Source organism: Cavia porcellus, unplaced genomic scaffold (genome assembly GCF_034190915.1).
Source record: "Cavia porcellus strain 051 isolate PalLab524CR breed Dunkin Hartley unplaced genomic scaffold, mCavPor4.1 scaffold_1, whole genome shotgun sequence".
In the NCBI taxonomy this organism is placed as follows: domain Eukaryota; kingdom Metazoa; phylum Chordata; class Mammalia; order Rodentia; family Caviidae; genus Cavia; species Cavia porcellus.
The window spans coordinates 134,368,622-134,382,245 of record NW_026947484.1 but is presented as its reverse complement, the minus strand read 5'-3'; the positions used below and the strand labels follow the sequence as shown (position 1 = coordinate 134,382,245).

Here is a 13,624-nt window from a genome sequence, read left to right as displayed (position 1 = left end):
CAATGTGCCTTTGCATTTGAATTTTCCTTCAGGGGCCCCAGCCTCAATCTCAGCACTAGCAGAATTGAGCTACAGCAAAATAGAAATCCAGTGCAATTCCAGCAATGCAGGAAATGTTTGTTTGGGGGTAGCAGTCAGCTTAGAAGATATTTGAGTTTGGAGATAAGAGAGTAATTTGAGACCTTCAAGGCTCCATCCCCTGTAGTCTACTCAAACTGCCCTGAGGCATGACTAAAGTCAAAGAGCACAAAGAATGGCTGGCAGAGCATTCTGGGCTGCACTTAGGACAGTGCATATGAGAAAAGACTCCGTTTGTTTCTCCAGACCCAAGGGACCCTTCTGCTGATTCCTGAGCCAATGAAAGGCACTCAGAGGCGCCTCTGAACTTGACTGGAAATACATTGAAGAGTTTTCCCTATATTTCCCTTGTATTTATTATTTATTTACATCCTGGAAAACTCCCTTAGAATAATCACAGTTGCCATAACGAGGCAACAGTGCAACTGAAAACATCTGAGCTCAAGTATAATGTCATGTGGGTGGAAGAAGACAAAGCATGAGACCTTGGAAACTGGGATTTCAGGGAAAGGTGACTGGGAAACACTGAGGTTCAGTGATGTGTACTGACTGCAGCCTTGACTGCATCAGAGCCTTGACTCCAGCATCCAGCTGTCTCAGTAGTACCTGGCCTTCCAGGCTGCAAGCCCCTCAGAGGGCCCCCCTTTAAGCTCTTTGCTCTGTGGAAGCTGCTGACACGTATCAGGACATAGTAAAGAGCTTAAAGAATCTCTGCTGACATGCAAAAATTTCTCAGAGCAGCAAATCAAACTCCCCCAAAATATAGCCAATGTGGATTTCATTTTAAGACCAAAATAAGCATGTGCTAGGGACAGAAATTCATTGAGGACTCTCCAGGCTGTGAGGGAAATAGAATTTTGCTGCCCTAGTCTCCACACTATCTTCTCTGGTGTAATTAAATTGATGTGCTAGGGAGAGAGAGCTAACAGTAAAGCCTTAGGTAATTGCAAAGCCCTTTCCAAATTCAGAAAGTTTTGGGTGAGAGACTTTTCTCTATGTAAATCCTAATCTGTTCACAATTGCCCCCTCTTTTCTACCTGGGGGTGGGATGTGCTCTTAAATCTTAGTTACATTTTGAAAATCCAGGGGTCCTCTTTGTTTCAAAGATGATTGTCTGTTTTGCTCACTGGTGTAAGTAAGTATATGGCTCAATGCCTGGAACACATAAGCATTCATTAAATATGGATTAATGAATGAATGAATGAATGAATAAGTAAATGAATGAGTTTATAGCATGAGGAACTCAGCCTAAGGATGATGCAATTGATGGGTACAAGCCAGAGCTCTCTCATGCTATTGCGCTTGTTTTTGGGAGTGAATTTAAGGTTGCTTTCAGCCCTGACTGATTTAAAGTTGGAACCTGGGGAGTGAATGGAGCTTATTAATCACCTGTTTAGCTTTACATGGCATTGAGTTCTAAAAGTGAGGATCTTCTTACTCTCTTTGATCTGCACTACCTCAGAATCTGTTCTCCAAGCCTGCCTGCTAGAACCATGATAAACAATAAACAAAAGAATGGCGAGTTAACCCTTTCATCTCTGCCCTATCTGCCCCAATACTGCCTTTAATCTAATTAATCAAGAATATGAGCTTAAGAGTCAGATCTGGGTTCAAATCATAGACACATGTCTAATCCTGCTAAGCTTTAGATTTCTCACCTGTCTTTATGACATAGAAATATTGATGATAAATATGAAGTGAAGTTTCAATGTGAAGTTTAGACATTCTTATGTAAGTACATTTCTTATTAGGTGCATAGTACATAATAAATGCTCAGTTCCTAAGGTTCCTATGGCAATGAGGCTGAAATACACTACTGGGTTTCATGCCACCTCAGTCAGCTACATAAAGCATCATAGAGAGACCTCAAAGGTCCTCTGGGGCCATCATTCTATTAGACACCACAAGCTTTTGCACCAGAGAACCCCAGGGTATAGTCATCTCTACTTATTTTAGGTGCTGGTGAGAGCACAGGTTCCTACAAGGAAAATGTACCCGCTGAATTTTATAAATAAATAGCATATGCCTGGTAGGGATGAAGAGCTGCAGAAAGAGGCATTTGCCCAGTGGCCCATGAGACAAGTAGCTCTGCCTATATTTTTCTAACCCTCATGAAGTGGGAATTTGCTCTGAGTGAGAGTGTATGGAAATAAGAATCACACAGCAAACTCGCGCCTGAAGACACTTTTCAAAGCAATGTGCACCCTTAGAGTTCAATGTCAAAGAGAGGTCCTGGGGCCAGTTCTTCCTACCTTGTCTGCTTGTACTGGACAATGCCCTGAGGTATATCCAAAGGAAATGGAGCCTATAGAAACTGGAAAGCTGTCTCAGATAAGTTCTGAAAATGCCTTTTGCCTGTTTTACTGAAAACCCTCCTGAGAGGGGGCACTTACAAATGGGTAGTCAGAGACAGCAGGCTGATTAAATTCCTCCTGGTTTCCCCAGTTTCTCCATAAACCTTAGAGTCCCCATGGTTAAAGTACAGCTGCCACTGTCACATTGGTTAGTCAGCAGCTCATTTAGATGCCTGTGGAAATGCCTTTAAGGCTTAGAGCTTCTGATCGGGTGCTGCTGCGGTTTCTTGGTTCCTACCATAGTTGTGCACTCCCCAGATTTGTGTAAAATGCCAGGAATGTGAGGCCTGAGTGGGTGCTCAGATGTCCAGGAGGTATAGCTGTACCCCTAGGAACAGCAGAGCGAGGAACGCTGCCTTGGCCCACACCTCAAAACAGATCGCATGAGCCCTGGCTTCTGGGCAAGAAAGTGTCTCAACATACCAGCATCTCAAAAGCTATTATTGGTGAGCTGCTCTCTTGTTTCTTGAGCTGTGTGGCACAAATACTAATTATGATGGTGACCAAGACACCTGTGCTTTGTGATACAATATGTGTCACTTCATTTGGATGAGTAGAAAATTTCAGGGTAGAAAGATGACCATGAAATACGTATTCAGAAATCTAAAAAAGAGACAAGATTGGGAGGCACAACAGAAGTTTAATAAAAAGACTTTGCTTTGCAGGATGGAGAGCATCCAAGATCCCACTGAGAAATGAAATGTCAACCAGCTGCCCTGAGTCTCAGGAGACCGCCCCACTCACTCTCTCAGCCCACAGCTCCTTCCTCCTCTCCTATTCAGAAATGAGCAGGCACAGCTTCAATGAGGCAAAGAGCAGGGCCTCTTCTCCCCTTCTTGATGCTGAATGGAAATGAGATATTGGGACAATAAGACTCAAAATCATGTTGTCAGGTGGGGAGGACACGAACAGCAATGTGATTGTTGCTGTTCATTTTCTTCTGACATCCGGTTATTCTTTGAGCATCACTGAGTTCTATTTTTACCCCTTTTATCTGTTAATTAAATATCCAAGAGAAAAGGACTCCATATAGGTGAAAGTCCTCATGAACCAGCCAATCAGTCATTGTGGGGCTGAGATTTAGGACTGGGAACTGTATCCATGAGCAAGAGTCCTATCTGAATTCGAACTAGCTGCCCTATTAGTGAGAGTCCATTAGGCACTCTCCCAAGAATACTGAGGTTGCTAAAGACTGTGTTCATTAAGCATGGAGCATCGTCAGAGACAGGTGTGCTACATAAATACAAGGTGGTTTAATTAATTTAACAACCCACTGCTACCATCTGATGAGCAGCAGTGAGTCTAGAGCTTCTATCCCTCTCCTGCAAATGCTCGAGGACATCTGTCTAACATGCGCCCTTCCCTTTGCACTGCCCCTATTGGCACAGATCCCTATGTCAAAGTGTCCCTGCTTTGTGATGGGCGGAGGCTGAAGAAGAAGAAAACAACCATAAAGAAGAACACTCTCAATCCTGTGTACAATGAGGCCATCATCTTTGACATTCCCCCAGAGAATATGGATCAAGTCAGTCTGCTCATCTCAGTTATGGATTATGACCGGTAGGTACGGTCCCAGAGGACGTGATTTGCTATCCCACTCCACTCCAATTCAGTGTAGGACTCCTTGACCTGTGGTTTTGGGCTCAGATGGTTTCTGGACTCAAATCTGGCTCTACCTAAGGAGGGCATAGGAGTTTGAGGAAAAACCTGGACTCCCCTTTAGCCAAGGGCTTCATCTTCTCTTTCTAGCTATTTCTATCTGGAGTAATTTCACCATAATTTTCCCCAGATTCACCACTGGCACCAAGTCCTAGCATCTGTCCTTTAAAATGCTTATCTTGTCCATTTCTGTGGCTGCTGCTACTCATTCCATAGTGGCTGCCCTGATTCAGCCAGCAGACTAAGGACACACCTTCCTGGGTACTTTCTTCTGGAACTGCCCTTTTCAGTAACTATCAGTGACTCCTATTTTCTCAGCTCTTCCTATGAACTCTCAAGACGTTTCATAATCTGGACCCAGCAGATCTATCCAACCTTATTTCCCCTTTCTCAGATATAGTTCTTCTCTTTTGCTAACCTTGCATTGCCATCAAGACTGACTCAAAAACATTTTCATATACTCCAACCCCTTGACTCCTTCTATCCGGTTGTCATTTCATTTGAAGGGGATGAAATCTATGCATTAAAAATTCAATCCTGGATTTTTAGCTCAGGTTCTCAGGCATAGTAGGTGCTTGACAAACAAACTTGAATGATGATTTATGTTCTTGCTAAGTGGATAAATCACATCCCAGCCACTGAGGGTATGGAGAAATGGTACTCAGAGCAGAGTGATTTATTTCCAGATGCTAATATCTCCAGGAAAGTTGTAATGTGTTTCTCAAGTTTTATTAGAGAAAAGACAAACTTTCCCAATCCCCAGAGTTAAATCATCTGCCACCATTTCTTGAGATGCTGAACAAATTTATTATTGTTGTTGTTATTATTGTTATTATTATTATTATTTTGCTCATCTCTCTGTGTCAAATGTCCACCTAAGGAGGACAGGCAAAGCCTTACAACCATTGACACCTTGAGGCCATGCCAGTCACACTTCTGACTCAGACTGCACCCCAGAATCTCCCTTTCTGGGAGGATGTCTGGCAGAATCCTTTGTTTCTCCCTCAGAGTGGGCCACAATGAGATCATAGGTGTCTGTCGTGTGGGCATCAATGCTGAAGGCCTGGGCAGGGACCACTGGAATGAGATGCTGGCATACCCTCGGAAGCCCATTGCACACTGGCACTCCTTGGTGGAGGTAAAGAAATCCTTCAAAGAGGTGGGTGAGGTTGCCTGGCCCTTGGCATGTTTGCTGCATGGTGACGTGGGCTGGAGAATGGCAGGCGGCTGCTGCAAGTTCCTCCGCCTTCCGTGGGAAAGGAGTTCCGGGGCCACACGCTTTTCACCAGTGTATAACAGGCAGATGGGGGAAGATGAAGGCTGCCTGGCAAAAAGCCCCTGGTGTGTGTTTTGCAAACAACATTAAGTTCTTATTGGGAGATAAGAACTTTGAAGAAGTCTTCCTAGAGGGCCACTATGCGAGGCCTGAAAAGCTTTCACAATGTCCCCGGGCCAAGTTAGTCCTTTAGAAGATAGTCCCAAGGGGGTGAGATCAGTGCTTGGCAAGAAACTCTATGCCTGTCAGAACAGTAGGTTCTCTAAGGCTTAAGCCAGGCAGCCACTTGGCAGTATTCACTGCTTGGATGGAGACGGTTGAAGCACAGATTCCTCCTCCTAGGAACTTGATTCTCACCACTGTTGCAGAAGAGAGCATCATCTCTAGTTGTCACACTTTCTGCTAAGGCTGAGGGGCTAGGTTCTAATAGAGAGCAGTGGACTGGGAGTCCCAAGACTTAGGTTGTAAACTTGGCCCTTCCTGATTTGCTGCATAACCTGAAACCCGCCACAGCTCTCTCAGCTGCAAAGAAAATGTCCCTTTGAGTGATATTTAGTCTGCTCCTATCTGTACCAAACCTCACCAACTTAAGATCCTGTGATTTATTACATTGGTAGTCTCTGGGCTTGCTCTTTCTCAAGTGAACTGGAACACAGAAGCAGCCAGGAAAGTTTTGAACTGTATTTTCAACAGCTCATACCCTGGTCCATCCTAGAAAGGAGGGTGATTGTGACCTCATCTTCCCAGGCTACACACCTACTAAGCCTAGAGAACTATGTAAGATTAGAAATTTTTCTAACACAGAAAATAAAGCTTTATCCCCACCACCACTGAGCCTAAAAGTGGAGTCACCTTAAAAACAGAGCAATCCCTCCTATTCTGATGCAGAGAAAATGCAGGTATAAACCCAGAGGACCAGCAGCTCCCTTTCCTCCTCAGGGTGGACAAGGCATTTCCACCTGCTTCTAGCAGAGTGAGGCATCCTGATAGAGACTGGGAGATGACAGGATGGGACATGTGGACATAGTAGCCATTAGGGAGCCAGGATAATTGACTTACCTCCCAAGTAGGGGTGGATTTAGTAGCACTCCTGCCTGTAGCCTTTCAGTCAGCTTTAAGGAGTCAGACATAGACCAAAGTTCTTGTCAGTTGAGAGCGCGCATCTCTGTCTTGTGGTCACCTTTATCTTACCATAGCTGATGAGCTTTAATGAGTGAGACCGTTCCCCCTGCTTTCTAGTTCTCTTTTGCCATCCTATTTCTTCCAGCAGGGCCTCTGCAGGGTGTGAGTGAGATACCCAGTGCCAGCCATAGGTGGAGCTATGAGGCAGAATGCTGGGTCATCTGGGGACAACCTAGCATCTCACTGAATAAATACAGTGTGGGTTCAGCCCAGAGAGAGTTCAGGACAGCCCCCACCTTTAATCCTGTGAAGATACTTAAGAATAGACTAAGCATACCAAACTGTTTAGGCCAGTTTGGGGCAGGGCATGAATGTGAACCAAGAAGGCTGTGGAGCCCCAGGCAGCCCACTGCCCTACCCTGGTCTTTGGTTTCCTGGTTGGTAAATGAGGGGAGAGAGCCTTCCCATCTCTGCTTTTCTAGGAAACGCTGGCCCTAAAATGACAGCTGGGCTTAGGAGGCCACATGCTTCACTGTGACTGTCCTTCTAAACTTGAGCTGCAATAATCCATTTCAGTGGCCAGACCTGGCCAGAGCGGGAGTACAGTACCAGGGGTGCCAGATCCAGGCCCAGAATCCTGATGAATGCCACCTCATTAAACCAAATAATTGATTCGGAGTCCTGTTTCTTTGAGAATTCTGAATCACTAGTCCAGACTACAATAGAAAGATAACGTAGAATCAAGCCCTTGAAAATGAATATTTAATGAAACAGTAAAGGGAAAGTAACAGTGTGTGGAAAACAAAAAGATTAAATGGATTCATACTCTTTAGGTTTACTTTTTTCTTGAGCCTGACTGTTCCTCCCCCATCCACTACTCCACCATTTTCTGCTCAGATGATCATTTCTTTGTATGAAGGAGCTGAAAATGAAATTTGTCTTGGCAACTTAGGATTTCAACAGTATGCATTTGTGTGGAATTTTTACTGATACTTTTAGCACCCACAGTTTAAATCTCTTTATAAAAGCACATCTAAACCCCACCAGACTAATATTAAATAAAATTTCTTGTGCTCATGTGATCCCTTGTGCTGAAACACACATCATCCCAGCCGTCCTTAGAGCTCACATCCTGCCTTCTTTTTGGTTCAGTTCTAGTCACAGAGCAACAGCTTTGCTCCTGAAACTTGAATCTCCCATTTGTATAATCCATAAAGAACTCCTCTCTAGCTCCTGGGAAGATAAATGGCATCATATCTGTAAAGCATTCTGTATTTATCTTGCATCTTTCTTAGCTGAGTTTCAAGTGCTGTGATCGTTTCCTTTTTATTAATGAGAACAGAGGGCACCATACTTGCTTGCCTATTTGGAGTTTAAAATAAGGTTGAAGGAAACAAATTAACTGAAAAAATATTTTTTCCCTGCTGGGATCTCTCATGAATAAGAATTCCTTAAGCCACAGCAAGTGGCTTTCGCCAGGTTCAGCACCAGCCCCTTTCCCGCGCAGCACTCCTGCCCAGTGCTGCATGTCACTTTTGTCCCCACATAGAGGTCCTGGTTGACTAGTGCCTTTCTCCAAGGTGCTTTATTACAAAGGGCCAAGTTCAGATCATCTGCCAGAGATTTTAGATCTCTGCTGGAACGTGACCTATTTCAGAACAACAAAAGACCTTACTGGAATGCAGCCACCCTGGAATAATACACTCTGCCTTATGATAACAGGGTCTCTGCTATTTTAAAGCCACCTTGATAAACCTCCTGGAATCATTCACCTTTCCATTGTCCATGAACCCCATCTCCTCCCTTTGTTTATCTTCATAGGAAAAAATCAGGGACTAGCAAGAGAACCAGTGTTCCTTCTTCATTTGTTCCAGATAAACAATTATGCGCTGTGTGACTGCTCTTTGGGCTATTATATAAAGGAAAACAGGTACTCTGTGTAGCCATTTCATGTTTTTCTCCTCTGACCTAGCCTATCAATCATGCTGTTTAAGTGGCATGCTTACCTTGGGAGAAGCCAGAGATTACAATGTACCTTTCACTGACATTAGAGGTTGTAACAGAAAACGTCCAACTCCTAAAATGATGGTTGGCCAAATGAAAGCATCAGTAATTGTTTTATGTCACCTTCTGGTTAAGAAATACTTGAGTCAAAAGTCACAGTGGACTCAACAACCAGGCATTTATTTATCTAAAATATTTTACCAGGGAACCCCTCGATTGTGATTTCATTCACGTGGACACTGCTCGCAGAGAAGCTGCCACCGGGAGTTAGGAGTAAGTACTGGTGTGGATCCCAAGAGATTAGGGTTCTTACTACATTCTGTGTCTCTTTCCCTGGTGTGTCCATGTGCCAAGAGTGGCAGGATGGCGTGGAAAGAGCTCTGAGTCAGGCATCAGGAGACCTGGTTTAGGGTCTCACCTGCACCTCTAACTGGCTGTGTCTTGACTTCCCTGTCCTTGTTTTCTTATTTGCAAGAACAAGAAGGTTCTTGCAAACTGGGTGATTTCACAAGCTTGCCTCCAGTTCTGACATGTGCTCAGGTCTAGATCACACAATGCATCGATACTTGATTGTCAGCTCCTCAATACCTTGGTTACCTGTAGAGACCTTTAGTTTGGCCTGCTCTAAGGAGCCATGAAGAGCTGAGCCTCAAGAGTGACGACAAGGGCTGTCTTAGGACTGAGAGCCTTAAGGCAGTCCTCAGGTTTGGGCTCATCCTCAGCTTCGGGGGCTCTCTGTTTACTCCTCAGGATTTCCTGGGTGATAGGTAATCTGTTTCTATAGTGGTTCAGCTCTGTCTAGAGAAGGCTGTGTTGCTGGTGGGAACTATGTCCTCTCCCCCTCACCCTCGGATGTCCCCACATGCATGGTTGCAGATCCCACTGAGCCCCATTACCCACAATGGAGACTCCTACTGCTCGTGAGAAGCAGAAGAGGAAAGAGCTGCCCTTGTAGTTCAGGAGGCTTTCTTGACTACTGACCTAAGCTCTTTCTCTGGAAATCTGTCCTGCAGGCACTAAGGGAAAATTGGGTCTTCCTTCTGGCCCACAAAAAGATGAGCGAGCCATGGGCACAAACTCACTTTAAAGTTTTACCACTCCTAGATAGGTCCAGATTATTCATGGGGTCAGACTTGCCAGGAAACATCGCTGTGTCTCTGACCAACTTTTTCAATTAAATAAGGGTTGAATGGTTCAAGGCACAGGCCCATTGATCGTCAACCCTCTCCTTCACCCCATGACGCCTCATTGCATCACCCATTTCCTGGAGGGGTTAGAGTCAGGCTGAGAGGAGGCAATTCATGAGACAGGAGAGGTAGGCAGGAAAAAAGTTTAGAGGAGCCCAAACTGAGAAACGGCTTCCTCTCCTGACACCCTTACCTCCTCACAGGCCAGGTGCAAATACCCATAGGACATATTAAGCCTGAAAAAGAGAGCCCCAAACCAAAGCAATATCAGGTTTCTTTCTGTACTAACAGCTCCCAGACAAATTGCTAATAATTCATGATCGTGGTTTCTTGGCAGTAAGATCATACTCTGCAGAATGCCTCTTTTGCTGCTCGCATAATCTGATTTTCAGTGTGAAAAATGGCTGAAGCACTCAGAAATGGTTCAGCCATAGCACCTCATTAAAACACACATGCACATGCGCTCTCCACATTGTGAAGAAAGCTAAAATTATCTCTGCAATAGATCTTTTTCAAAAATCAAGTATTTCACACTAGATGCTCTAAGCTATTTTCATTATGTTTTTTTGCATGGCTAACAGCAAAATTCAAGAAGCTGGGAAGGTGAATTCAGTGCATGGGCTAATTCAGTTTTGGAAGTTGAAATGTCAATTCCCTTGGTAATCAATAACCAGTTATTTCTCTTTCCTACAGTGGCAGGGACGAGCTGCCAGCTTCGACAGTGAGAGCTCGTGCCCTTCTCCGAAACCACCTCCAACACCGTGAGCTGCACGGCTGTGCCACACAAACAGGACTCAGTGATGTTCTTTTTGCACTTGTTCAGCCATCTAAATGCAGTGTTGTGCAGTCACCGAGGCAGCAGCTGTCCGTCTGCCACTCCAGAGTCTTAACTGCTCCTGTGTAGGTCAAGGCCAAGACACTTGTTGTGTGGTCAGATCTGTCTTAGTCTTCTCTGTCTTTCAAGATGATGTTTTTGTGGTTCTCACTTTGTATAGGTCTACTGTCAAGAAAAGAAAAAGCAACATGAGGAACAAAAACAGAACACAATGAGTAAGAAATAAAAGGTAGATAGCCCAGAAGTTGGTTGTATAAAACAGTGTTGTAAAATAGTAGTCTTTGGGGGAAAAGCGATTGAGTTTCTGAAATTTTTTGTCTCCACCAAGCTCCGCAGCCCTGCAGGCAGTAGTGGGTTGGAGCTAAGGCTGTATTTACAGGGCCCTGCAGGAATGGTACAAATCAACCCAAGAGCTGGTACAAGACTATTACTCTTTGAAGCTCTTCACTGGTGTGGCATAAGCCAAGATGTGGACTCCTGGTCCCATGTCAAAGTCACAGGACCTATGCAGTGTTTGTGAACCTCCCGCAGATATACAGAGGCCCTTGCTTCCCTTCCTTGTTGGCTTGCCTCATGGACTAGAAATGTCTTGATTCCTCAAGGGGACTTAGTCACTTTCTTTAGGAATGATTCTGCTGAAACTAACCACACCATATGTTTCTGATGTGCCACAATGAATGAGTACATTTGTTTGAAAACAAGGTCTTTGTTCTCAAAAATAAGCTTCATTGTAGTGAAAGAGAGGCACATATGTTCCACAATGATTTCTGCATTTTATATGCCTTTACCACTCCACAAAGTGTCAATCACATGTTTTAAAAGCCTAAACAGATCAAAGAAAAACTTGGATAAAATTTTCCTTTGTGAATGAAGAGTTTTGAAATCTGAGCCACAGTTTGAGTTGATCTCTCTTAGAAGATCTTTTCAAACCCAGGCAATCTGAACCTATTTTAACCCCATGGACTTTGGGGTTAACATTCATTTTATACTTTTGTTCTATATCACTTAGGCATACAGTGTCATTTGTTTCAGTGATTGTGAGGGGTTTTGTTTTTGTTTTTCCTTCAGATTTCTAGCTTAGTCCAAATTCAGTTTAGGAAAAAAGTTTGAGCTATTCTCTATCCTGTATTATAATAACACATTCCTATTGAATGAACAGTAACCTTCCCAAGGACCCCTATCACTAGGTTAATTTGCTCACCCTCAATCTGTACAGCCCTGGTAAGTACGTGGAGATGACTTTTCACTCCAATTTGTGACTGCTTAGTGCCAATTTCCACTTGTGTATAGGATTTGCAAGAAGCGAGTCAGGTGATGAGCCCCTTCTTTCAACAATGGAAGATCAAGGACATGTCTTACTTTTTTTTTTGTACCGGGGATCAAACTTATGTGCTTGCTAGGCAGGCACTTATGCTGCTGAGCTATATCCCTGGCCCTTGTCTTACTCTTTATATACATTACATGCTATAAAAGCCACAACTTTAACTAAAGTAATGTTCATTTTAAGCCAGGTTATCATATTTTTCTGCTGATATAACAGTAAGTAGTGTCTTATAGCCCTAAAAATGACTAGATTGAGCATCAGCTAACAGGATACTGTGCAAAAGATGTTTCCCACCAAGCAAATTAAATGTAGATAAATCTAAACTCTGTTCTGTACTGAACCTTAGGCTAGGGACTAATACGTAGATAGCTTATCTCCCTAAATGTCTTCTGTTTGATAGGCTTCACTGGTCAGGCAGTCCTGTGTTTGGATATTCTCTTGAGAGTTAGAAAAACTCCATGATCGTGACAAGACTCCCAGGAGGCAACAGACTCCATTGTCTCTTGACTCTAGATTAACCCTATGGAGATAGACATTTCAATAATTGAACAGATGCTATTGACCTTGCAACTAGGAAGGGAGCAATTTAGTTTCTTGGGCCATAAGGAGCCTGGAAATTAGTGTGGGAGCTTCCAAAAGCGAGCTCAAAATGCATCTCTTGGTGTCTTCTGTGCACACTCTTAGGCAGGTGAGGATGACCCATCCTAACATTTTGGAGAAGAAAGTGTGATCAGTGTGAATCATGGAAAATATTTCCCATCTGAGAGATTTTTCTTATACCAAGTGGCTCTTTCCTGTTAAGGAACACTCCAACTGTTTCAGAAGATCATTTCCTGAACAGATTATGGCCAGCCTCCATACCACCTCAACCAACAGCTACCACTCCAGCTCCAACAGCCTTGATAAATTCCTACAGGCATGGGAACACACCCTAGGAAGGCTTTTAGCTCCTGGACCCCCTAACCTCCTATTCCATTGTACCCCCCAAGCTCCTGGCTCCCTAATTCTCCCCACACACACCCCAGCCCAATCTTCAACCTGAATCCAGAATGATAACGTAATGGCTGCCAATTTCATTATCTAGCCCAGTATCTTTCCCTCACATATAAGAATAAATTGAAATACAGGTTTCAGAATAAACTGAAATTCAAAATTGATTCTTTTGTCAGCTTCCTGGGCATAAGAAACCTCTTTGGGGATTGTTGTGAGCTTTGCTGAAGTTGTGATAACCAGGGCCATTTGCACATAGATGTTTCTTAAAACACAAAGTTCCCTTCTTCATTTAGCAGTGTTTCTGGACTGAATGATGCCCCCCTCCCTCTCTGCACTTACCCAGGATGTTAATTAATTGTATCATCATTTAAAAACTTATGTTGTTAATTACTGCTTTGTGTCTTCCCAACACTGTCACAGCCTGGAGTTTTTATTCAATTAAATCTTTGTCTCTTGCCCATTTCTCTTGTCATTGTATGTTCCTGAGGTTCAGCAGGTGGCACACACACAGAACATCATAAAACTCTTGTTTAGAATCTTTGTTTCACATGGATAGCCACTTCCACTCAGTCAGAGGTAGAAAAAACGGCTTGTCAGTTGTCATTCTGCCCGAGGAATAACTGTGCATCACAGAAGGCTGGAATTCATCTGGGTTGTGTCAGACTTGTGGCCCAGAGAGCACTTGGGACATGAGGTTTGGCTGTTCCCTAGCTGTTTAGCTGCACAAGCAGCCCCTCCAGATGCTGGAGCCTCTCTGGGGAAAGGGGTAACACTAATATCTGGAAAGTACAA

General features: G+C 43.8%; 1 protein-coding gene across 4 annotated transcripts in view; it reads left to right on the top strand.

Moving 5' to 3' along the window:
* Syt6 (synaptotagmin 6) overlaps nucleotides 1–13,292 on the top strand; it is a 56,162-nt gene extending 42,870 nt beyond the window's left edge. Inside the window, exons 5-8 of one of the 4 annotated variants that reach the window (XR_002788962.2) lie at nucleotides 3,821–3,992; nucleotides 5,100–5,229; nucleotides 8,698–8,766; nucleotides 10,374–13,292. Coding sequence is in view for 2 of the 4 variants with exons in the window: in XM_003479250.5 (XP_003479298.2) it covers nucleotides 3,821–3,992; nucleotides 5,100–5,250; nucleotides 10,374–10,445 (395 nt within the window). In the remaining 2 variants the exon portion in view is untranslated. Of the gene's footprint in view, nucleotides 1–3,820; nucleotides 3,993–5,099; nucleotides 5,251–8,697; nucleotides 8,767–10,373 lie in introns of all 4 variants that reach the window. The other 3 variants (XR_001199164.3, XM_023561279.2, XM_003479250.5) reach the window with 3 other exon arrangements.
* Nucleotides 13,293–13,624: the final 332 nt, after the last annotated feature.